General features: G+C 37.9%; 1 protein-coding gene across 4 annotated transcripts in view; it reads left to right on the forward strand.

Annotated features, from left to right (window-relative positions):
• SEPTIN14 (septin 14) overlaps positions 1–25,695 on the forward strand; it is a 95,276-nt gene that overhangs the window by 18,811 nt on the left and 50,770 nt on the right. For 2 of the 4 annotated variants that reach the window (XM_082714383.1, XM_082714384.1), the window contains exons 6-7: positions 12,910–13,096; positions 15,969–16,130. The exons of 1 other annotated variant lie outside the window; for it this stretch is intronic. In XM_082714383.1, coding sequence (XP_082570509.1) covers positions 12,910–13,096; positions 15,969–16,130 — 349 coding nt within the window. The remainder of the gene's footprint in view (positions 1–12,909; positions 13,097–15,968; positions 16,131–25,695) is intronic. One more of the 4 variants, XM_082714385.1, reaches the window with a different exon arrangement.

The raw sequence follows: 25,695 nt of genomic DNA on the forward strand, positions 1-25,695 counted from the left end.
GCCCTCTTTGTTCCTCTTGCATCTCTTAAGGGCATTTGTTATTTGATATAAGATGTCTCTAGGTTATCCAGGATGATTGTATTTGTACAAACACTCTTTATTTTCAATAAAATTAAATTTACTGGTTTTATGGAATAGAACTCAGACACATCTTTTTGGGTCTCACCATTGAATCCACTGTTCCTAATTTATAAGATAAGATTGATTCTTAAATAATTTCTAAAATGGATCTTTATCATTTATTTACTTGTCTTTGGGATGTCTGGGTAGCTCAGTCAGGTAAGCATCTGTCTTCAGCTCAAATCATGATCCCTGGGATCAAGCCCCATATTGGGCTCCCTGCTCAGTGGAAAACCTGCTTTTCCCTCTCCCTTTGCCCCTCCGTCCCGGCTTGTGCTCTCACCTTCTCTCTCTCTCATAAATAAACAAATAAATAAATAAATAAAGTGAGTTAATAAAATCTTTAAATTTACTTGCTGGATTACTTATTTTCTATCACTTATCCAGCTTATAAATAAATTTATTTTGGTAAAAATTGAAATGCACCAGATGAAATGAAAACCCACTTAGCCAAACATAGGTACTTTGGGCCCTTTCTTTTTCCAACAACAGACACTTCTGTAGGTTTAGTAAGTGTCCTCTCAGACCTCTTGTTGTCATACAACTACTGAATTTTTGTAATAATTAAGATATGTTTGAAATAATACAGAACAAACTTATTTAAACTATATTATGTGTAATTAAAAATGCATACACCTTTATGAACAGGTTAGTAGATAATTCTGAAACATCCTAAACAAAAACAAGAACAAAACCCCCCAAACATTCTATGTAAACACCTTTCTATGCAAATTATGACCTCAGGCATTTTTCTTGATCACAAACTCTCATCAAACTACTAGAAGAATATAAAATGTTTTCCAGTGTCTGAGAAGGAGGAATTAAGAGTTACTGTTCAATGGATATAACATTTTAATTATGCAAGATGAACAAGTTCTTGAGATCTGTTGGACAATAGAAGATTTAACAGTCTTTGTTATGCAAGTAGACCTCCTGTTAATTGTTCTTACCACAATTAAAAAAAAAAAACCCTACAGGATGCTGCAAAAGTATTGCTTAGAGGGCAATTTATAGCATAAAATACTTATATTAGGAAAAAAAAACCAATCCCAAGTATTGTAATTTCCATGTTAATGATGAGGGAGCATGAGGCTGGCTGAAGACAAAGCAAAAGCTGGTGCCTTGCACCCCCCTCTCCATCCGCTCCCCCTCAGTCATATGTGTAGCATCCCTCAGGCAGCCCTGACTGCCATGAACAATAAGCAAATAGTTAACTAGCAGAGCTCACAGTCCTGCTAGACAGGAGTCTCCCTTGGCTTACAACTGTCCTAAATCTCACTAACAAAGATGATTGATAGCAGGATTGTGACATCCCACCAGAAAGTCTCCCAACTATCTTAATGTTAATGGCTGGTCTAAAGACAACATTGATCCAGCCACCAGGGCAAGGCCTCGGGTAGGCCTGGGACATCCTCGCACCTTGGAGGCCCTCTTTAGCATGTGAAAACTCCATTGAAACCTCCCTTCCCCTCACCTTCCCCCAACCACAGGGTACATAACCTGCCATCCCTCACAACCCAGGGCAGCAGCTCTTCCTGCCCATGGGTCCTGTCCCCGTGCTTTAATAAACCACCATTTTGCACCAAAGATGTCTCAAGAATTCTTTCTTGGTCATCGGCTCTGGACCTCAGCCCACCGAACCTCACCTAGGTTCTAGAACTTCATCATTAAGAAACTAGACAAATAAAAACAAATTTACCCTAAAGCAAGAAAAAGAAAGGAAAAATTATACTACAGCAGAAATTGATGAAAAGAGGAAAAAAGGTCAGAAAATCATTTAAATCAGCAAATTAACTTTGCTGGTTATTTACAAAGATTGATAAGAGTGAAAAACTTTAACCAGACTGAGCAAGCAAAAGAAATGAGGAGTCAAATATCACTAATCTCAGGAATGAAAAAGCATACATTATTACTGGTTTTATAAAAATTAAAAAGATAAGAACACAACAAATAATTCAATGCCTATAAAGTCAGCAGTTTACTTTTTATCTTTTTTTTAATTTTTAGGGTGCAAGCTGCTTGGATTTGAATTTAACTTTTTTATTATGTTCACTTAACCAGTGTATAATAAAGTCAACAATTTAGATGCTTTTCATAAAAGGCCTTTATTGTGTTGAGATAAATTATTTCTATACCTAGTTTCATGAGTTTTTTTTTTTAAATTCATGAAAGGGTGTTGAATTTTATCAAATACTTATCTGCAACTATTGGTTATTTGATTTTTATTTTGCAACGTGGCATTTATAAATCAATTTGCTTATGTTGAATGATCCTTGCATTCTGAAGATAAATCTCTTTTTGTCTTCATGTATGATGCTTTTAATTTGATGCTGATTCATTTGCAAAGTATTTCATTGAAGACTTTGCATCTGTGTTCAATAGGGATATGGCGTGTCATTTCTTCTCATTAGTATTAGTATTAGTATTAGTATCAGGATAATTCTGACCATTCAAATGAGTTTAAAATTATCCCTTTAAATTTGTGGAAGAGTTTAAGTATTGGTGTTAATTCTTCCTTAAGTGTTTATTAGAATTCAATATTGAAGCAATATCGTCCTGAGTTTCTCTATGTTGGTAGATTAAAAAAAATATATATATTTTTTCTTTATTTGGCAGAGATCACAAGTAGGCAGAGAGGCAGGCAGAGAGAAGAGAGAGAGAGGAGGAAGCAGGCTCCCCACCAAGCAGATTGTCTGATGCAGGGCTTGATCCCAGGACCTTGAGATCATGACCTGAGCCAAAGGCAGAGGCTTAACCCACTGAGGCACTATGTTGGTAGATTTTTGATTACGTATTTAACCTCATTATTTGTACAAGAACACCTCATTTTACTACTCTTCACTTAATTGTTCTTATCAAATATGTTTTTTTATGTTTCTTTTTAAAAAATTTCTTTTCAGTGTTCCAGAATTTATTATTTATGCACTACACCCAGTGCTCCATGCAATACATGCCCTCCATAATACCCACCACCAGGCTCACCCAACCCCTCTCCCCCCTCCCCTCCAAAATCCTCAGTTTGTTTCTGAGTCCACAGTATCTCATGGTTTGCCTCCCCCTCCTATTCCCCCCAACTCACTTCTCTCCATCTCCCCATGTCCTCCATGTTATTCCTTATGCTCCACAAACAAGCAAAACCATATGATAATTGACTCTCTCTGCTTGACTTTTCACTCATTATAAATCTCCTCCAGTCCCATCCATGCTGATACAAAAGTTGAGTATTCATCCTTTCTGATGGAGGCATAATACTCCATAGAATATAAGGACCATATCTTCTTTACCCATTTGTCTGTTGAAGGGCATCTTGGTTCTTTCCACAGTTTGGCAACTGTGGCCCTTGCTGCTATGAACACTGGGGTACAGATGGCCCTTCTTTTCACTCCATCTGTATCTTTGGGGTAAATACCCAATAGTGCAATTACAGGGTCATAGGGAATCTCTATTTTTAATTTCTTAGGAAATCTCACACTGTTTTCCAAAGTGGCTGCACCAACTTGCATTCCCACCAACAGTGTAAGAGGATTCCCCTTTCTCCATATCCTCTCAAACACTTGTTTACTGCCTTGTTAATTTTGGCCATTCTCACTGGTGTAACAGTGGTTTTGATTTGAATGTAGTTTTGATTTGAATCTCCCTGATGGCTAGTGATGATGAACATTTTTTCATGTGTTTGTTAGCCATTCATATGTCTTCTTTGGAGAAGTGTCTGTTCATGCCTTCTGCCCATTTTTTTGACATGATTACCTGTTTTTATGGGTGTTGCATTTGAGGAATTCTTTACAGATCTTGGATATCAGCCCTTTGTTTGTAGTGTCATTTGCGAATATCTCCTATCTTCTCCCATTCCGTGGGTTGCCTCTTTCTTTTGTGTACTGTTTCCTCTGCTGTGCAGAAGCTTTTGATCTTTTTTTTTTAGTATATATAATTATTTTTATTTAGAAAAAATTTTACAGTTACAGAAAAGTCGCAAAGATAGTTCAGAAAGGTCTTCTATGCGTCTCACCTAGTTTCATTTACTACCATATCTTTTTTAAAATATATATATGTATGTTTTTAAATTATTTATTTATTTATTTATTTAATTTTTTATAGACATATAATATATTTTTATCCCCAGGGGTACAGGTCTGTGAATCACCAGGTTTACACACTTCATAGCACTCACCATTGCACATACCCTCCCCAGTGTCCATAACCCCACCCCCTTCTCCCAAACCCCCTCCCCCCAGCAACCCTCAGTTTGTTTTGTGAGATTAAGAGTTACTTATGGTTTGACTCCCTCCCAATCCCATCTTGTTTCATTTATTCTTCTCCTACCCCCTTAACCCCCCATATTCCATCTCCACTTCCTCATATCAGGGAGATCATAGGATAGTTGTCTTTCTCCGACTGACTTATTTCGCTAAGCATGATACCCTCTAGTTCCATCCACGTCATCGCAAATGGCAAGATTTCATTTATTTTGATGGCTGCATGGTATTCCATTGTGTATATATACTACATCTTCTTTATCCATTCATCTGTGGATGGACATCTAGGTTCTTTCCATAGTTTGGCTATTGTAGACATTGCTGCTGTAAACATTCGAGTGCATGTGCCCCTTCAGATCACTACCTTTGTATCTTTAGGGTAAATACCCAGTAGTGCAATTGCTGGGTCATACGGTAGTTATATTTTCAACATTTTGAGGAACCTCCATGCTGTTTTCCAGAGTGGTTGCACCAGCTTGCATTCCCACCAACAGTGTAGGAGGGTTCCACTTTCTCCGCATCCTCGCCAGCATCTGTCATTTCCTGACTTGTTAATTTTGGCCATTCTGACTGGTGTGAGGTGATATCTCATTGTAGTTTTGATTTGTATTTCCCTGATGTCAAGTGATATGAAGCACTTTTTCATGTGTCTGTTGGCCATCTGGATGTCTTCTTTGCAGAAATGTCTGTTCATGTCTTCTGCCCATTTCTTGATTGGATTATTTGTTCTTTGGGTGTTGAAACTCAACACCTAAGTTCTTTATAGATTTTGGACACTAGCCCTTTATCTGATATGTCGTTTGAAAATACCTTCTCCCATTCTGTCAGTTGTCTTTTGGTTTTGTGAACTGTTTCCTTTGCTGTGCAAAAGTTTTTGATCTTGATGAAATCCCAATAGTTCATTTTTGCCCTTGCTTCCCTTGCCTTTGGCGATGTTCCTAGGAAGATGTTGCTGTGGCTGAGGTTGAAGAGGTTGCTGCCTGTGTTCTCCTCAAGGATTTTGATGGATTCCTTTCTCACATTGAGGTCCTTCATCCATTTTGAGTGTATTTTTGTGTGTGGTGTAAGGAAATGGTCCAATTTCATTTTTCTGCATGTGGATGTCCAATTTTCCCAGCACCATTTATTGAAGAGGCTGTCTTTTTTCCATTGGACATTCTTTCCTGCTTTGTCAAAGATTAGTTGACCATAGAGTTGAGGGTCTATTTCTGGGCCCTCTATTCTGTTCTATTGATCTATGTGTCTGTTTTTGTACCAGTGCCATACTGTCTTGATGATGAAAGCTTTGTAATAGAGCTTGAAGTCTGGAATTGTGATGCCACCAACTTTGATTTTCTTTTTCAATATTCCTTTGGCTATTCGAGGTCTTTCCTGGTTCGATATAAATTTTAAGATTATTTGTTCCATTTCTTTGAAAAAAAAAAAAAGGATGGTAGTTTCATAGGAATTGCATTAAATGTATAGATTGCTTTAGGTAGTATAGACATTTTCACAATACTTATTCTTCCAATCCAGGAGCATGGAACATTTTCCCATTTCTTTGTGTCTTCCTCAATTTCTTTCATGAGTACTTTATTGTTTTCTGAGTAGATTCTTTGCCTCTTTGGTTAGGTTTATTCCTAGGTATCTTATGGTTTTGGGTGCAATTATAAATGGAATTGACTCTCTAATTTCTCATTCTTCTGTCTTGTTGGTGTATAGAAATGCAACAGATTTCTGTGCATTGATTTTATATCCTGACACTTTACTGAATTCCTGTACCAGTTCTAGCAGATTTGGAGTGGAGTCTTTTGGGTTTTCCACATGAAGTATCATATCATCTGCAAACAGTGATAGTTTGACTTCTTCTTTGCTGATTCAGGTGCCTTTAATTTCTTTTTGTTGTCGGATGACTGAGGCTAGGTCTTTTAGTAATGTGTTGAAAAGCAGTGATGATAATGGACATCCCTGCCTTGTTCCTGATCTTAGCGGCAAAGCTCTCAGTTTTTCTCCATTGAGAATGATATTCGAGGTGGGTTTTTCATAGATGGCTTTAATGATATTTAGGTATGTGCCCTCTGTCAGTACACTTTGAAGAGTTTTGATCAAGAAAGGATGTTGTACTTTATCAAATGCTTTTTTCAGCTTCTGTTGAGAGTATCATATGGTTCTTGTTTTTTCTTTTATTAATATATTGTTTCATATTGACTGATTTGCAGATATTGAACCAACCTTGCAGCCCAGCAATAAATCCCACTTCGTCGTGGTGAATAATCCTTTTAATGTACTATTGGATCCTGTTGGCTAGTATTTTGTGAGAACTTTCTCATCTCTGTTCATCAAGAATATTGGTCTATAATTCTCTTTCTTGATGGGGTCTTTGTCTGGTTTTGGGATCAAGGTGATGCTGGCCTCATAAAATGAGTTGACAGTTTTCTTTCCATTTCTATATTTTGGAACATTTTCAGGAGAATAGAAATTAATTCTTCTTTAAATACTTGGTAGAATTCCCCTGGGAAGCCGTCTGGCCCTGGGCTCTTATTTTTTGGGAGATTTTTGATGACTGCTTCAACCTCCTTACTGGTTATGGGTCTGTTCAGGTTTTCTATTTCTTCCTGGTTCAGTTGTGGTAGTTAATATATCTCTGGAAATGCATCTATTTCTTCCAGATTGTCAAATTTGCTGGTGTATAGTTGCTCATAATATGTTCTTATAATTGTTTGTATTTCTTCAGTATTCATTGTGATCTCTCCTCTTTCATTCATGATTTTATTTATTTGGGTCCTTTCTCTTTTCCTTTTGATAAGCCTGGCCAGGGGTTTATCAATCTTATTAATTCTTTCAAAGAATCAGATCCTAGTTTCGTTGATTTGTTCTATTGTTTTTTTGGATTCTATTTCATTGATTTCTGCTCTGGTCTTTATTATTTCTCTTCTCCTGCTGGGTTTAGGCTTTCTTTGTTGTTCTTTCTCTACTCCTTTAGGTATAGGTTTAGGTTGTGTATTTGAGACCTTTCTTGTTTCTTGAGAAAGGCTTGTATTGCTATATATTTTCCTCTCAGGACTGCCTTTGCTGTGTCCCATAGATTTTGAAAGTTGTGTTTTCATTATCATTTGTTTCCATGAATTTTTTCAATTCTTCTTTAATTTCCTGGTGGACCCATTCATTCTTTAGTAGGATGCTCTATAGCCTCCATGTATTTGGGTTCTTTCCAAATTTCTTCTTGTGATTGAGTTCTAGCTTCAGAGCATTGTGGTCTGAAAATATGCAGGGAATGATCCCTATCTTTTGGTACTGGTTGAGACCCAGTTTGTGACCCAGGATATGATCTATTCTGGAGAATGTTCCATGGCACTAGAAAAGAATGTGTATTCTGTTGCTTTGGGATGGAATGTTCTGAATGTATCTGTGATGTCCATCTGGTCCAGTGTGTTATTTAAGGCCTTTATGTCCTAGTTTATCTTTTGCTTGGATGATCTGTCCATTTCAGTGAGGGGCGTGTTAAAGTCCCCTACCATAATTGTATTATTGTCAATGTGTTTCTTTGATTTTGTTATAATGCTTATATGGTTGGCTGCTCCCATGTTAGGGGCATAGATATTTAAAATTGTTAGATCTTTTTGTCAGACAGACCCCTTAGGTATGATATAGTGTCTTTCATCATCTCTTACTATAGTCTTTGGCTTAAAATCTAATTGATCTAAGGATTGCCACCTCAGCTTTCTTTTGATGTCCATTAACATGGTAAATTGTTTTCCACACCCTTATTTTAAATCTGTAGGTGTATAAATGAGTTTAAAATGAGTTACTTGGGGCACCTGGGTGGCTCAGTGGGTTAAAGCCTCTGCCTTCAGCTCAGGTCATGGTCCCAGGGTCCTGAGATTGAGCCCCGCATCAGGCTCTCTGCTCCGCAGGGAGCCTGCTTCCCCCTCTCTCTCTGCCTGCCTCTCTGCCTACTTGTGATCTCTCCTGTGTCAAATAAATAAATAAAATCTTTTAAAAAATAGAATGAGTTTCTTGTAGACCGCATATTGATGGGTTTTGGTTTTTTATCCATTCTGATACCCTGTGCCTTTTGATTGGGGCATTTAGCCCATTTACATTCAGGGCAAGTATTGAAAGATATGAATTTAGTGCCATTGTATTGCCTGTAAGGTGACTATTACTGTATATTGTCTCTGTTCCTTTCTAATCTACCACTTTTAGGCTCTCTCTGCTTAGAGGACCCCTTTCCATATTTCCTGTAGAGCTGGTTTGGTGTTTTCAAACTCTTTCAGTTTTTGCTTGTCATGGAAACTTTTTATCTCTCCTTCTAGTTTCAATGATAACCTAGCTGGACATAGTATACCTGGCTGCATGTTTTTCTCATTTAGTGTTCTGAATATGCCAGTTCTTTCTGGTCTGCAAGGTCTCTGTGGATAAGTCTGCTGCCAATCTAATATTTCTTCCAAACTTCTTTTCTGGACCTGCTTCAGGATTTTCTCTTATCGCTTATCTTTCAAATTTTCCCCTCACAGTCCAGTAGTTTTTTGTCTCCCTTTTGCTCAGCTTCTTTATTCTCTGTCTTTGGTCTTTTATATCATTAATTCTCTCTTCTGTCTCATATCCTAGCAGTAAAAGCCTCCATTTTTTCATTGCACCTCATTAATAGCTTTTTTGATTTCAGCTCAGTACGTTTTATTCTTTTATTTCTCCAGAAATGGCTTTTATTTCTCCAGATAGTGTTTCTCTAAAATCCTCCATGCCTTTTTTGAGCCCAGCTAGCACCTTGGGAATCATCATTTTGAACTCTAGATCTGACATATTACCAACGTCCATATTGATTAGGTCCCTAGTCTTCGGTACTGCTTCTTGTTCTTTTATTCGTGGTGAGTTTTTCTGCCTTGTCATTTTATCCAGATAAGAATATATGATAGGGATTGCATTAAATGTGTAGATTGCTTTAGGTAGCATAGATATTCTCACAATATGTGTTCTTCCAATCCAGGAACATGGAACATTTTCCCATTTCTTTGCATTTTCCCCAATTTCTTTCATGAGTTCTTTATAGTTTTCTGAGTATAGATTCTTTGCCTCTTTGGTTAGGTTAATCCTAGGTATCTTATGGTTTTGGGTGCAATTGTAAATAGGAGTGACTCCTTAATTTCTCTTTCTTCTGTCTTGTTGTTGGTGTATAGAAATGCAACTGATTTCTGTGCATTGATTTTCTATCCTGACACTTGACTGAATTCCTGTACAAGTTCTAGCAGTTTTGGAATGGAGTCTTTTGGGTTTTCCACTGATAGTATCATGTCATCTGCAAAGAGTGATAATTTGATTTCTTCTTTGCCAATTTGGATGCCTTTAATTTCTTTTTATTGTCTGATTGCTGAGGCTAGGACTTCTAGTACTATTTTGGAAAACAGTGTGAAGGTTCCCTAAAAAGTTGAAAATAGAGCTACCCTATGACCCAGCAATCACAGTACTGGGTATTTACCCTAAAGATACAAACAAAGTGATCCAAAGGGGCATGTGCACCCGAATGTTTATAGCAGCAATGTCCACAATAACCAAACTATGGAAGAAGCCTAGCTGTCCATCAGCAGATGAATGGATAAAGAAGAGGTGGTATAGATATACAATAGAATACTATGCAGCCATCAAAAGAAATGGAATCTTTCCATTTGTGATGACATGGATGGAACTAGAGGGTATTATGCTTAGTGAAATAAGTCAGCTGGAGAAAGACAGCTATCATATGATCTCCCTGTTATGAGGAAGTGTAGATGGAACATGGGGGGTTTGGGGATAGGAAAAGAATAAATGAAACAAGATGGGATCGGGAGGGAGAGAAACCATAAGTGGCTCTTAATCTCACAAAACAAACTGAGGGTTGTGGGGGGAAGGGGGGACGGGAGTGGGGATGGGGTTATGGACATTGGGGAGTGTATGGGCTATGGTGAGTGCTGTGAAGTGTGTAAACCTGGCAACTCACAGACCTGTACCCCTGGGGATAAAAATACATTATATGTTTATTAAAAAAATAAAAAAATTAATAATTTATTAAAAAGTACACTTTGCTAAAAGAAGTTAAAGGAAAAAAAAGAATATATGAACAAGAGAATAAAATACTAAAATGGTGGCAAAGACTCCAGAAAAATATGTGTTAACCAAATCAGAAGAGACCCCAAATTGTGGGGAGAAGAAAGGGGGTAAAAAGAAGTTAAAAAATAAAAAAAAAAGAAAAAGAAAAAAGAAAAAATACATATTAGACTGCTGAATAGGACAGAGCTGCCCACTTGATTTTGGGAGCATTTTGCTCTCTTAGAAGAAACTACCTCCCAAAATTTTAAATAAAGAAACACACACACACACACACACACTTTTATTTATTTATATTTATACAAAAATAAGTGTAAACATGAGGAAATGATGGAATGTGACTGTAAAGATGAAAATTTTAAAAAATTCTAAAAAAAAAAGATTTGATATGATAAGTTGGTTGGGAAAAGAAAAAACCAAGAAAGTGGAGATAATTTACTCAGGCTGGAGACTAGAACAAACCCTGTGCTAGATTTAGGGTATATTTTGATCAATTAGAAATTGTATCCCTAAATTTTTTAGAAGAAAAAACCCTATATGTATATAAAAGATAGAGTTAGATACAATGAAGGATAAAATATGACTATAATAACAAAGGTTCAAAATGATTTTTTTAAAGAAAGTTATTGTTAAGATTAGCGAATTAAAAAATGTTAAAAGAAGAAAGGGTAAAGGTTAAAAAATTATAATAAGAAAAAAAATTAATTAACTTTGCAAGACTAAAGAATCAAGGGGAAAAAGCCATGAGTTCCATGATTTGCTTTCCCCTCCTCTGGAATTCTGCTGTTTTCTCTGATCAGTGATCTTGTTCTTGGCTGGATTTCTTGCTGGTCTTCTCAAGGAGGGACCTGCTATAGTGATTCTTAAGTGTCTTTCCCCAGGAAGAATTGCTTGCCCTTGCCAAGGGATGGGCTAAGTAACTTGCTCCGGTTGGGTCTTGGGAGCTTTTGTTCCCTGAACTCTTTCTGTAGAGCTCTGGAGGATGGGAATGAAGATGGTGGCTGCCCTGTCTCCAGCCCAGAGGAGCCGAGAGCTCAGAGTCCCCTCCTCAGTGCGTCATTGGAGAAAAGCGTTCAATCACTTCCATCTCCCTGGTCTCCAGCAGTGCTCTGAGCTCACCCAGCCTGTGACTGAGCTTTTCTGTCTCTGGCACACAGCCCCATTTGGAGTCTCCAAACCTAGCAGATCCCTATTGCTCTTCCAGGGGATCTTCCTGGATCTGCCATTTGTGGGGTCCCTGCTCAAAGGGCAGTGGTCCAACTGTGCCACGGATCACAGTTTAAGGTAACCCTGAGTTGAGAGCTCACTCCTCTGCTCCATCTTTGTATCTGACTTCCCCCCTCTAATACCTGCAAGCTCTGCTACACTCAGACACCCCTGATCCTGATCCTTCTGTGACGCCACGGGACCTGAGACCACCATGTCCCCACAAGGGCTCCACCCCCGCTTAGCCTCTGGAGTGATGTTCCTCAGTGGAGCAGACTTCTAAAAGTTCTGATTTTGTGCTCTGTTACTTCACCACTTGCCAGAAGCTGGCCCCTTCCCCTGCAGACTATCTTCCTCTCACTTTAGATTCACTTCTTGACAGGTCCTACCTTTCAGAAAGTGGTTGATTTTCTGTTTCTAGAATTGTTGCTCTTCTCTTTGATCCCCTGTTGGATTTGTAGGTGTTTGGAATGGTTTGATAAAGATCTAGCTGAACTCCTGCTACCTGATGTCATCTCAGCCTGCTACTGAGATGCCATCTCAGTAGCAGTCAAGCCTGCCATCTTGACTCCTCCCCCCAACCCTCTGGTTTTTAAAACCAAAAAGACGTGGGGATTTGTCTTCCTTGTGTGAGCTCCCTCGTGCAAGGACCTATTTCTTTCCCCTCTCTGCACATGCAGCTCTCTCCCTTCTGTGAGCACTTTTCCTCCACCTTTCTGACCTTCCTAAACTTTCAGATACAGATTCTTCCCCTTCTCCCTCTCCCTCTCCTTTTCCTTTTTCTCCTCCCTGCCTTCTCCTCCCCCCTTCTCCTCCTGTTACTCCTCCTCCTCCTCCTCTTCCTTCTTCTTTTTAAGATTTTATTTATTCCTCTGAGAGAGAGGACAAGCAGAGGGAGGGACAGAGGGAGAGAGAGAGAGGAATAAGCAGTTTTCCTACAAAGCAGGGACCCAATTTTGGGGCTCCATTCCAGAACCCTGGGATCATGACCTGAACCGAAGACTTAACCTACTGAGCCACTCAGGCACCCCAGATGTAGCTTCTCTATATTTAGTTGTGGAATTTGTTTTTCCAGTCTTTGGATCTCTCTCTGATTTGTTGACTTGGATGTGGATGATTTCTATTTGTGAACATGGGATGGGGTGAGCACAGTGTCCTACTCCACCATCATCCCAAGCTCCCCCATATTAATAATTTATTAAATGGTGAAAAGACAGACTATAGGTGTTATTAATCTGTCATTTTAATCTGTTGAAATAATTTTTTTCAGCTATCAACCTGTAGTTGACTATGTAGATGCTCAATTTGAGGCCTATCTTCAAGAAGAATTGAAAATTAAACGTTCCTTCATTGACTACCATGATTCCCGTATACATGTGTGTCTTTACTTCATTTCACCTACAGGACATTCCCTGAAGTCCCTTGATCTATTAACTATGAAGAACATTGACAGTAAGGTGTGTTAGATAAATCCATCAACCTACCAAGATTTGATAATTATTTTGTGATAATATATAACTTGAAGGTATTTACATAGAAGAACTTGTTAATTTTAATATGTTAAAATATATTTTTCTTTTCTTTTTTTAAAAAATGTTTTTATTTATTTATTTGACAGAGATCACAAGTAGGCAGAGAGGCAGGCAGTGGGGGGGGTGGGGGGTGGAGCAGGCTCGCCATGGAGCAAAGAGCCCAATGCGGGGCTCAATCCCAGGACCTTGAGATCATGACCTGAGCTGAAGGCAGAGGCTTAACCCACTGAACCATCCAGGCAACCTCTGTTTCCTATTCTTATAAACACACCAGTCACATTGGATTGGGGCCTATTCTAATGACCTTATTTTCACTTGATCACCTCTCTAAAGAGTCTTTTCTGAGTTACTTGGGGTTAGGGCCTCAACATATGCACTGGGGAGGGATGATACATTGAGCAGGTACTAGCATTTGATAAATTTCAACCTTAGCTTTCCAGAAACATTTAATTAGGTGTGTATTAGGAAAATAAGATAAAGTTAAAAAATTTTAAAATAGGGCACCTGGGTGGCTCAGTGGGTTAAGCTGCTGCCTTCGGCTTGGGTCGAAGTCCCACATCGGGCTCTCTGCTCAGCGGGGAGCCTGCTTCCCTCTCTCTCTCTGTCTTTTTTTATTATTAATATATTTATTTTCAGCATAACAGTATTCATTATTTTTTCACCACACCCAGTGCTCCATGCAATCCGTGCCCTCTATAATAACCACCACCTGGTGCCCCAACCTCCCACCCCCCCTTTCTGCCTACCTCTCTGCCTACTTGTGATCTCTCTGTCAAGTAAATAAATAAAAATATTTTAAAAAAAGATTTAAAAAATTTTAAAATAAAAATTTACAGGTTTTTTTTTATGATTAAAATCATAGAGGTTGTGGCAGCTTTTCCGTATTTTTGAAATTGATTTCATTCTACAGTACTATAAAACAATCCCATTAACATTTACCTGTTACTCCTGATTGTGTGAATCATAAAGTTTTCATGATCCTGGTTAGTGGTCCTATCACAGAGGATTCAGGATTTAATATGTATGTATATATTTTTTCCAGTAGAGGATAAATACATGTGAAAGAAACTTTTATGTCATGAGTTTTTTTTCTACACTTTATTAGGTTGAGGAGAGAAAAAGTTGTAAAATTTTTATCAAAGAAGTCCTGACTTGTGCTATGTATTGTTCAAACTGGAAAGAAATTTTGTACCTAATCTTTTTTTTAAACATCTTAATTTTATTTTTTCTAATGTTTCAAGATTCATTGTTTATGCACCACACCCAGTGCTCCATGCAATATGTGCCCTCCTAATACCCACCAACAGGCTCACCTATCCTGTACCTAATCTTATATGTCACCATGTTGTTGAAAGAAGTTAGATTTCTAGTTAAAATCAAGAGATGGCTCAATTTCTTGATCATTAGGATATTCAATCACTAGGAACACATAGTTTTATTTTTAATTTTATGGGTAGCTGTTATCATCAAAAAATTTCCAGATATAGAAAATTACTTTTTTTTTTTTTTTTACAGGAACATTACATAGAAGGGTGAGCAATGGTGTGTGTGTGTGTGTGTCTGCTGTCTTCTCTTCTAGGTTGCTCAATTCTCTTTGCAATAAGTGACTTTCATCCCTCAAATATGAACACTTAAGGGATTATTAACATGGAAATTTCTACTTGTTATGTGTTAAGGTTTTGCTATCATTAGAAGATAGCTTTCTCAGCAATATGACCCAAAATATTTATGTTAAACTTGAACCTATCTTAGTAGTTGTCTGCTTTTTACTGTAGAAGGTTCTATTTAAGATTCTAAAATTTGAATATCAGTGTTATAGTGAGGCCCTAGATTTGTACAAGGATTTTTTAAAAATGCACTTTGAAGAATCTAAAATAAAAACAATATACCTAGAACTGACTTTTATGCACACTTACAATATCACAGAACTTGACATTATATATCTATGATTTGATAAGATACTTTTACAATAAAAACAGATATTTTATAATTTTGTGTATTTTTAATTTCTACAAAGTTTAATTATTAAAATGTAACTGCATGGAGACAGGAGTGATCATATTGCAGAACTACAAAGAATAGTTTATGAATAAAATTTCAACCTCAAATATGCAATATAGAAATAATACCTTTTTAAAAATATCAAATGATATTTGTGAGCAAGATTTATATATATATATATATATATATATATATATACACACACACACACACACACACACACACACACACATACACACACATTCAGTCTTCAAGGTATGGTAACAAAAAAGGTATATTATTTTTAGGTGGCCTTTGAAAACCACAAACAAATATATCTACAAAGACATGGATTTATGGAGAAGGTGATGAAAATGAAAGAGAATTAACTTAGTATAAATTAATATTATTGTATAGTATTAATTATAGTAATAATGTAATGTATAGTATTAATGTATAGTATTGATGCAAGTTACTCCTGACTTTGAGCACTCAGTTTAAGAAATCAAATTCAATATGAATTAATTTGACTCTCTTATTCTACTATGTACATTTTAATAACTCTAAATGTATGGAAAGTTTAAGATAGTTTGAGAAAATAAATTTGGAACTTCTAAACCTGAATTCTGATAAAAGATTAATATTCAAAAGTACTAATGATTTTGGACAGCCATTTTGTGACAAAGGTATGGTAGTAGCCAGTGATTATCTAGTTATAAAAATTTTACTGTGAGAGATTATGAGGTTTTGACGTAAAAACTCCAGGAATAACAACAAATCCTTGATGGTGAGATTTTGTTTGGCTCTTTATTTACAGGTGAACATTGTACCATTGATTGCCAAAGCAGATACAATTTCTAAAAATGATTTACAGAAATTCAAGTGTAAAATAATGAGTGAATTGGTTAGCAATGGCATCCAGATATATCAGTTTCCAACACATGATGAAACTACTGCTCAGGTGAACTCCTCAATGAATGTAAGATTTTATTTTATTTTTTTAAAATTTTTATTGTGTTATGTTAGTAACCATACAATACATCATTAGGTTTTGATGTAGTGTTCCAAGATTCATTGTTTATATATAACACCCAGTTCTCCTTGTAATACGTGCCTTCCTTAATACACCACCAGATTCACCCATCCCTTCTCTGCCCCCTCCAAAACCCTCAGTTTGTTGGAGTCCACAGTCTCTCATGGTTCATCTCCCCCTCCGATTTCCCCTAATTCACTTTTCCTTTCCTTCTCCTAATGTCCTCCATGTTATTCCTTATTTTCTATAAGTAAGTGAAACCACGTGATCCTTGGCTTTCTCCGCTTGGCTTATTTCTCTCAACATAATCTCCTCCAGCCCCATCCATGTTGATGCAAAAGTTGGGTATTCATCTTTTCTGATGGATGAGAAATAGTCCATTATATATATGGACCACATCTTCCTTATATTCATCAGTTGAAGGGCATCTCAGATCTTTCCACAGTTTGGCTACTGTGGACATTGCTGCTATAAACATTGGGGTGCATGTGGCCCTTCTTTTCACTACATCTGTATCTTCAGGGTAAATACCCAGTAGTGCAATTCCAGGGTTACAGGGTAGCTCTATCTTTAATTTTTTGAGGAATCTCTACACTGTTTTCCAAAGTGGCTGCACCAACTTGCATTCTCACCAACAGTGTAAAAGGGTCCCCTTTTCTCCATATCCTCTCCAACATTTGTTGTTTCTTGCCTTGTCAATTTTGCCATTCTAACTGATGTAAAGTGGTATCTCAATGTGGTTTCGATTTGAATTTCTGGCCAATGATGATCAACATTTTTTCATGTGCCTGTTAGCCCTTTGCATGTGTTCATTAGACAAGTGTCTGTTCATTTCTTCTGCCCAGTTTTGACCTATCTGTATTTTGTGTGTTTAGTTTGAGAAATTCTTTATCGATCTTGGAAATCAGCCCTTTGTCTGTAGTGTCATTTGCAAATATCTTTTCCCATTCTGGGGTTGCCTCTTTGTTTTGCCAACTGTTTCCTTTGCTGTGTGGAAGCCTTTCATCTTGATGAAGTCCCAAAAATTTATTTTCACTTTTGTTTCCCTTGCCTTTGGAGATGTGTCTTGAAAGAAGTTGCTGTGACTGATGTCAATGAGGTTACTGCCTATGTTCTCCTCTAGGATTTTGATGGATTCCTGTCTCACATTGAGGTCTTTCATCCATTTTGAGTTTATCTTTGTGTATGGTGTAAGAGAATGGTTGAGTTTCATTCTTCTGTACATAGTTTTCCAATTTTCCAAGCATCATTTATTGAAGCAACTATATTTTTTCCATTCCATATTTTTTCCTGCTTTGTTGAGTATTAGTTGACCATAGAGTTGAGAGTCCATAACTGGACTCTATACTCTTCCATTGGTCTATGTGTCTGTTTTTGTGTCAATACCATGATGTCTTGGTGGTAAACTTTGTAATATAGCTTGAAATAAGGCAACATGATGCCCCCATCCTTGTTTTTCTATTTTAACATTTTTTGGCAATTCAGAGTCTTTTCTGTTCCATACAAATTTTAGGATTGTTTGTTCCAGCACTTTGAAAAATGCCAATGGTATTTTGATCAGGATGGCATTGAAATTATAGATTGCTCTGGGTAGTATAGACATTTTAACCATGTTTCTTCTTCCAGTCCATGAGCATGGAATGTTTTTCCATCTTTTTGTGTCTTCTTCAATTTCTTTATTGAGTGTTCTGTAATTCCTCGAGTATAGATCCTTTACCTCTTTGGCTAGGTTTATTCCAAGGTATCTTATGGTTTTTGGTGCTATGTAAATAAAATTGAATCTCCAATTTCTCTTTCTACAATTACATTCTTAGTATATAAGAAAGCAACTGATTTCTATGCATTGATTTTATATCCTGCAACATTACTGAATTGCTGTATAAGTTCTAGTAATTTTGGGGTGGAGTCTTTTGTGTTTTCTACATAAACTATTATGTCATCTGCGAAAAGAGAGAGTTAGACTTCTTCTTTGCCAATTTGAGTACCTTTTATTTCATTTTGTTGTCTGATTGCTGATTGCTGTTGCTAGAAGCACTATGTTGAACTATAGTGGCAATAGTGGGCATCCTTGTGTTCCAGATCTCAATGGAAAGGCTCTCAGGTTTGCCTTATTAAGAATGATGTTCTCTGTGGGTTTTTCATAGATGGATTTTATGAAGTCGCGGAATGTTCCCTCTATCCCCATACTCTGAAAATTTTTAATCAGGAAAGGATGCTATGTTTTGTCAAATGCTTTTTCTGCATCAATTGAGAGGACCATGTTGTTGTTCTTTCCTCTTATTGATTTGTTCTATCACATAGATTGATTTGAAAATGTTGAAATACCCTTGCCTCCCAGGGATAAATTTGGTTGTGGTGGATAATTTTTTTAATGTAGAGTAGAACCCTATTACCTAGGATCTTGTTGAGAATCTTGGCATACATATTGGTCAGGGATATTGTTCTGGAATTATCCTTTTTGATGGGGGTTTTTGCCTGGTTTGGGATCAAGGTAAGACTGGCTTCATAGAAAGAGTTTGGAAGTTTTCCTTCTGTTTCTATTTTTTGAAACAACTTCAGAAGAATAGGTTTTATTTCTCCCTTTGATGTTTGGCAGGCTTCCTCAGGGAATCCATCAGGTCCTGGCCTCTTGTTTTTTGGGAGGTTTTTGATCACTTCTTCAATCTCCTTGCTAGATATTGGTCTATTCAGGTTGTCAAGTCTTCCTGTTTCAGTCTTGGGAGTTTATAGGTTTCCAGGAATGCATCCATTTCTTCTAGGTTGATTAAGTTATTGTCATATAGGTGTTGATAATAATTTCTGATTATTGTTTCTATTTCCTTAGTGTTAGTCGCGATCCCCCCTTTCAATCATGATTTTATTATTCTGGGTCCTTTCTCTTTTCTTTTGGATTAGTCTGGTCAGTGGTTTATCACCTATTAATTCTTTTAAGGATCCACCTTCTAGTTCCCTTGATGTGTTCTACTGTATATTTGGTTTCTAACTGATTGATCTCTGCTCTAATCTTAATTATTTCCCTTCTTGTGCATGGGTTAGGTTTAATTTGTTGTTGATTCTCCCATTCTTTCAGGTGTAAAGACAGTTTGTATATTCAGGATTTTTCTTTTTCTCTTTTGTCTGTCTGTCTTTCTTTCTTTCTTTCTTTCTTTTTTTTCTTTCTTTCTTTCAGCTTGGATGGCTATGTATTTCCCCCTTAGGACTGCCTTTGCCCTATTCCATAGGTTTTGGAATGAAGTGTTTTCATTCTCATTGGTTTCCAGGATTTGTTTAAGTTCTTCTTTGGTTTCCTGGGTGATCCAAACATTCTTGAGCAGAATAGTTTTTAGCTTCCAAGTGTTTGAATTTCTTACAAACTTTTTCTTGTGATTGAATTCCAGTTTCAAAGCATTGTGGTCTGAGAATATGCAGGGAATAATTTCTATCTTTTGGTACTGGTTGAGCCCTGATCTGTGACCCAGTATGTGGTCTATTCTGGAGAAAGTTCCATGTGAGCTAGAGAAGAATGAGTATTCTGTTGTTTTAGGGTGGAATGTTCTGCATATATCTATGAGGTCCATCTGGTCCAATGTGTCATTCAAAGCTATTGGTTTTTTGTTGTTGTTGTTTGTTTGTTTGTTTTTGGTTCTCTGCTTGGTTGATTTGTCTATTGCTGAGAATGGTGTGTTAAGATGCTCTACAATTAACATATTCTTATCAATATGCCTCTTTATTTTGGTTAACTGTTGGCTTATGTAGTTGGCTGCTCCCATATTGGGAGCATAGATATTTACAATTGTTAGATCCTCTTGTTGGATAGATCCTTTAAGCATGATGTTGTGTCCTTGTGTATCTCTGACTACAGTCTTTAGCTTAAAATCTTATTTGTCTGATCTGAAAATCACTACCCCAGATTTCTTTTTGCAGTCCATTGACATGAAAGATGGTTCTCCGTCCTTTCACTTTCAGTCTGGATGTATCTTTAGGTTCAAAATGTGTCTTTTGTAGACAGCATATGGATGGGTCATGTCTTTTCATCCAATCTTCAACCCTGTGCCATTTCATGGGATCAATTAGGCTTTTCACATTGATTATGAAAGGTATGATTTTATTGTCATCATGTTATGTGAAGTCCTTGTTTCTACAGATTGTCTCCATATATCTCTGTTCTGTATCACTCTTGGGGTCTTTATGCTTTTATAGAACCCTCCTGAATATTTCTTGCAGGGCTAGGTTAATGGCCACATATTCTTTCAGTTTTTGCCAGTCTTGGAAGCTCTTTATCTCTCCATCATTCTAAATGACAGCCTTGCTGGATCAAGTATTCTTGGTTGCATGTTCTTCTCATTTAGGACCCTGAGTGAGTCTTGCCTTTCTGGCTTTCCAGGTCTCTGTGGACTGGGCTGACATTATTCCGATGTTCCTCCTCCTATGCCCAACAATCTCTTCCCCCTAGCTACCCTTAAGATGGTTTTCCTGGTTTTAAGATTCGTGAGTTTCACTATTACATGCCTGGAGGTTGGTCTGCTTTCCTCGATCTTGGGGACTGATATTCTCTCTGCCTCTAGGATGTGAATGCTTGTTTCATTCTCCAGACTAGGGAAGTTCTCAGCTAGGATTTGCTCAACTGTATCATCTAGTCCTCTCTCTCTCTCCAGCCCCTCGGGGATCTCAATAATTCTGACATTGGAATGTTTCATGGCATAATTTATTTCTCTAATTCTGTTGTCATAGCTTCTAATCTGCTTGTTCCTGCCCTCCTCCTACTCCTTTTCTATCAGTTTGTCTTTTAGATCACTAATTCCTTTTTCTACCTCATTTGCCCTAGCTGTTCAAGTGTCTAGATTAGATTGGGTCTCACTAATAACATTTTAAGGTTCTGCTAGATCAGCTCTCACTTCTGCCCTTAGAGAATCTATGTTGCCACTAATTGTTTTCTCCAACCATCTTCTGGTTACCCTGAATTCTATTTCTGGATAGCCACCTTGGATTCTATTTCTGATACCGTGCTTATAGCCATATCCTTTAGTTCTGTGGCAGATATCACAGTCTGAATTTTTCCTGTGTTGGGGGTTTCTCCTCCTAGGCATTCTGGTGAGGAGTGGTTGAGGGAATGTACAGAGACCAAACTGTTGACCACAACCCAAGCAAGATCCACCTGTTTTATAGAGACCTTAGGGTTGTCGGCCTCTTGTTCTTCTGGCTTGTTATTTGGAGGAGGCGCCTGCTGTGCTGTTACTCAGGCAATGCTGTTTGGGCAGAGTTCCCATGTTCCTTGTTGGAGGAGGGTTGGTCAGGAAAAATCAGTTTTGGGGGGCTTGCTTTCTGGTGGCTTTTCCTGGTGGCTTTCTCTGTCTCTACAAAGCACATACAACACAGAATTGACTGTATTCAAACTTCTGTCTCAGAACAGAGAGATTGTATTCTGTTCTCCAGAGAGCGCTCTAAGCCATACTGACTTTGTTTTTGTCTATGCTGCTAAAAACCTCAGCATCCTGGGTTATATGCCACACAGATGCACTCCCAGTCCTTGCTTCCATGTCCAGACACATCTTTGTCCTTTATGCTTCTAAAACCACCAAATCCTCCCCCAGTTCATTTGCATGCCCCTACAGCTCCAGGTTTCAGTCTGAGGGGCTGCCCTAAGTCCTTTCCATGCCACTACTGCTCTGTGAGCCTGTGCCTGGGCCCCAGTGAGGGACACTTGTGCTCCTGTGTTATTTCAACTTCCCCATAACATGGCTTACACAGACTTGTATCTCCCTGTGTCATACCGTGAAACCAGCTTCCAGAGATAGTCTGTTGGTATAGATCTGGATAATATTCTTACATCTCAAAATGTTCAGGGGTTGTTCAGAATTGTCTGGTAGATATCCAGCTCAATTCAAGGGGCTGGTTGAAATACAGTCCCCTACTTCTCCACCATCTTGCTTGCAAAAAATAAATAAGCAAACACACACACACACACACACACACACACACACACACACACACACACCCCAAAGAGACTTTAAATCTATTGTAGGAAATCTCTTTTCTCTCTTTCCCTTCAATCCCCTCCCCTTCAACTCTTCCTTCCTTCCTTCCTTCCTTCTGTTCTCTCTCCCTCCCTCCCTCCCTCCTCTTTTTCCTTCCTTCTTTCCTTCCTTTCTTTCTACCTTCCTTTCTTTCTTTCCTTTCTTCTCCTTCCTCCTCCACCTCCTCCTCCTCCTTCTTCTTATTCTTCTTTCTTCCCTTCTTTCCTTCCTTCCTTCTTTCTACTTCCTTCCCCCCTTTCTTTCTTGCTTCTCTTCTCCTCTGCTACCTGTCAGATCGCCTCCTCAACAACCCCAGGCAACCACTAATCGATTTCTGTCTGTAGTTGATTGCTCTCTGTTATGGACATATAATATGAAGAGAATTAATGATATTTGGTCTTTTCATGTACTTATTTTATATTAGCATATCTTTCCAGGAGAAATATTTGTTTATATCCATTTTATAAGGATCAGGAAAATGGAAATAAAGATCCATTTTTTTCTTTTTTTTAAATTTCTTTTCAATGAATTCCCGAATTCATTGTTTATGCACCACACCCAGTGCTCCATAATACCCCCCACTAGGCTCACCCAACTTCCCACCTCCCTCCCCTCCAAAACCCTCAAGTTTTTTTCTCAGTGTCCACAGTTTCTCATGGCTGATCCCTCCCTCCAATTTCCCAACTCCCTTCTCTCCAGCTCCCCATGTCCTCCATGTTATTCCTTATGCTCCACAAATAAGCGAAACCATAGTTGATTGACACTCTCTGCTTGACTTATTTCACTCAATGTAATCTATTTCAGTACTCTAACCCCCCATCTCCCTCCAACAATCCTGTTTTTTCCCTATAGTTAGGAGTCTTATAGTTCATTTCCATCTCTGATTTCATCTTATTTCATTTTTCCTTCCCTTCCCCTCTGTTCATGTTTTGTTTCTTAAATTCCACATGAGTGAAATCATATGCTATTTGTCTTTCTCTGACTGACTTATTTCACTTAACATAATACCCTCTATTTCCCTCCACGTCATTGCAAATGTTAAGATTCCATTTTTAGATGCCTGAGTAATATTCCATTATATATATATCACATCTTCTCTATTCATCCATCATTCAATGGACATTCAATAGACATTTGGACTCTTTCCATAATTTGGCTATTGTTGATAATGCTTCTACAAACATCAGTACTTTTGTATCCTTTGGGTAAATACCTAGTATTGCAATTATCGGATTTTAAGGCAGTTTTATTTTTAACTTTTTAGGGAAACTCTGTAGAGTTCTCCAGAATGACCGCACCTGTTTGCATTTCCAACAACTGTGCAAGAAGATTCCCCTTTTTTCACATCTTTTCCAACACCTCTTGTTTCTTGTGTTGTCAATTTTAGCCATTCTGGCAAGTGTGAGGAGGTATATCATTGTGGTTTTGAATTGCATTTCCTTGATGATAAGTTATGTTGACCATCTTTTCATGTGCCTGTTAGTCATTCGTATGTTCTTGGGGAAAGTGTCTATTTAGGTCTTCTGCCCATTTCTTAACTAGATTATTATTTTTGTTATTGTTGTTGATTTGATAAGTCTTTTATAGGCTTTGGATGCTAACCCTTTATCAGATACAAAATATGCAAATATCTACTCCCATTCCATTGGTTACCTTTCAGTTTTGTTGATGGTTTCCTTTGCTCTTCAGAGGCTTTTTATCTTGGTGAAGTTTCAATAATTCACTTTTGCTTTTGTTTACTTTGCTTCAGGTTATATGTCTAATAAAAAGTTGCAAGGTTGGGGCACCTGGGTGGCTCAGTGGGTTAAAACCTCTGCCTTTGGCTCAGGTCATGATCCCAGAGTCCTGGGATCAAGCCCCACATCGGGCTTTCTGCTCAGCAGGGGGCCTGCTTACTCCTCTCTCTCTGCCTGCCTCTCTGCCTACTTCTGATCTCTGTCTGTCAAATAAATAAATAAAATCTTTAAAAAAAAGTTTCAAGGTTGAGGTCAGAGGGGTTTTAGCTTGTGTTCTCCTCTAGGATTTTGAAAGATTCCTATATCACATGTAGGTCTTTCATCCCTTTTGAGTTTATTTTTGTTTTATGATGTAAGCAAGGGGTCCAATTTCATCCTTTAGCATGTTGCTCCCCAGTTTCCCCAACACCATTGTTGAAGAGACTGTCTTTTTCCCTTTGGATGTTCTTTCCTGATTTATTGAAGATTAGTTGACCATAGATTTGAGAGTTCATTCATGGGTTTTCTGTTCTGTTCCATTGATCTATGTGGCTGTTTTTGTTTCAGTACCATACTGTCTTTTTGTTTTTAGATTTTACTTCTTTATTTGACAGAGAGAGAATACAAGCAAGGGGAACTGCAGACGGAGAAGGTGGAACAAGCTCCTCACTAGGCATGGTGCCTGATGCAGGGCTTGAACTCAGGACTTTGGCATCATGACTTAAACTGAAGGCATACACTTAACAGACTAAGTCACCCAGGTGCTCCTGTACCTTAATATCTTGATGGCTACAGCTTTGTAACATAGTTTGAAACCCAGAATAGTGATGCCTCCAGTTTTGTTTTTCTTTTTCACAATTCTTTGGCTATTTGGGGTATTTTCTGGTTCCATACAAATTATAGGATCATTTGTTCTAGCTCTGTGAAAACTGCTGATAGTATTTTGATAGGGATTGAATAGCATAGATTGCTTTGGTTAGTATAGACATTTTAACAGTGTTTGTTGTTCAAAACCATTAGCACAGAATTTGTTCCATTTATTTGTGTCCTCTTCAATTTCTTTCATAAGTGTTCTATTGTTTTCAGAGTGTAGACTTTTTGCTTCTTCAGTTATATATGTTCCTAGGTATCTTATTGTTTCTGGTGCAATTGAAAATGGGATCGATTCCTTGGTTTCTTTATCTGCTGCTTCATTATAGGTGTACAGAGGCATAACAGATTTTAGAAGAAGATGGCAGAGGAGTAGTGGACCCTGGTTTTGTCTGGCCCCTGGAATTCAGCTAGATACCTATAAAATCTTTATGAACATCTATGAACTCAACTGGAGCTCTAAGAAAAGAATTGCTGAAATTCTCTGAATAGAAAAGCAACTATTTTTGCAAAGAATCCTAGGCCATGTATCTGAAGATTAAACCATGGGGGTAGGGGGAGGGAACCTCCATAAGCTGGCTACTGCAAAGTGATATAGCAGTGGAGTGCAAAATCAAAACTTCTAGACATCTGCTTCAGTGATGGGTGTTCTGGTCTGAAAGGCACTCAGGTGGCAAAGCAGGCAGAATCCTAAGTGGAATAGCATAGTCTCAGGATCCCTGGCGTCACAAAAAGAAAAGGGGTACCTGAGGGTTGCAGAGTTTCCAAACACTGGAACAGGGAAGCCAGCTGCAAACAGAGAGGCCAGAAATGGGCTTTCAACTTTGTGTTGCCATAAACAATGAAGCTTGGTCTGGTCAGGCAACCACTCTCCAAGCAAGGGCCCAGCAAGAGGCAGAACTGTGGCAAGACCTTTCTCTAACCCCTGCGAGG

The sequence above is a fragment of the Mustela nivalis genome (assembly GCF_964662115.1).
Source record: "Mustela nivalis genome assembly, chromosome: 19".
Lineage (NCBI taxonomy): Eukaryota > Metazoa > Chordata > Mammalia > Carnivora > Mustelidae > Mustela > Mustela nivalis.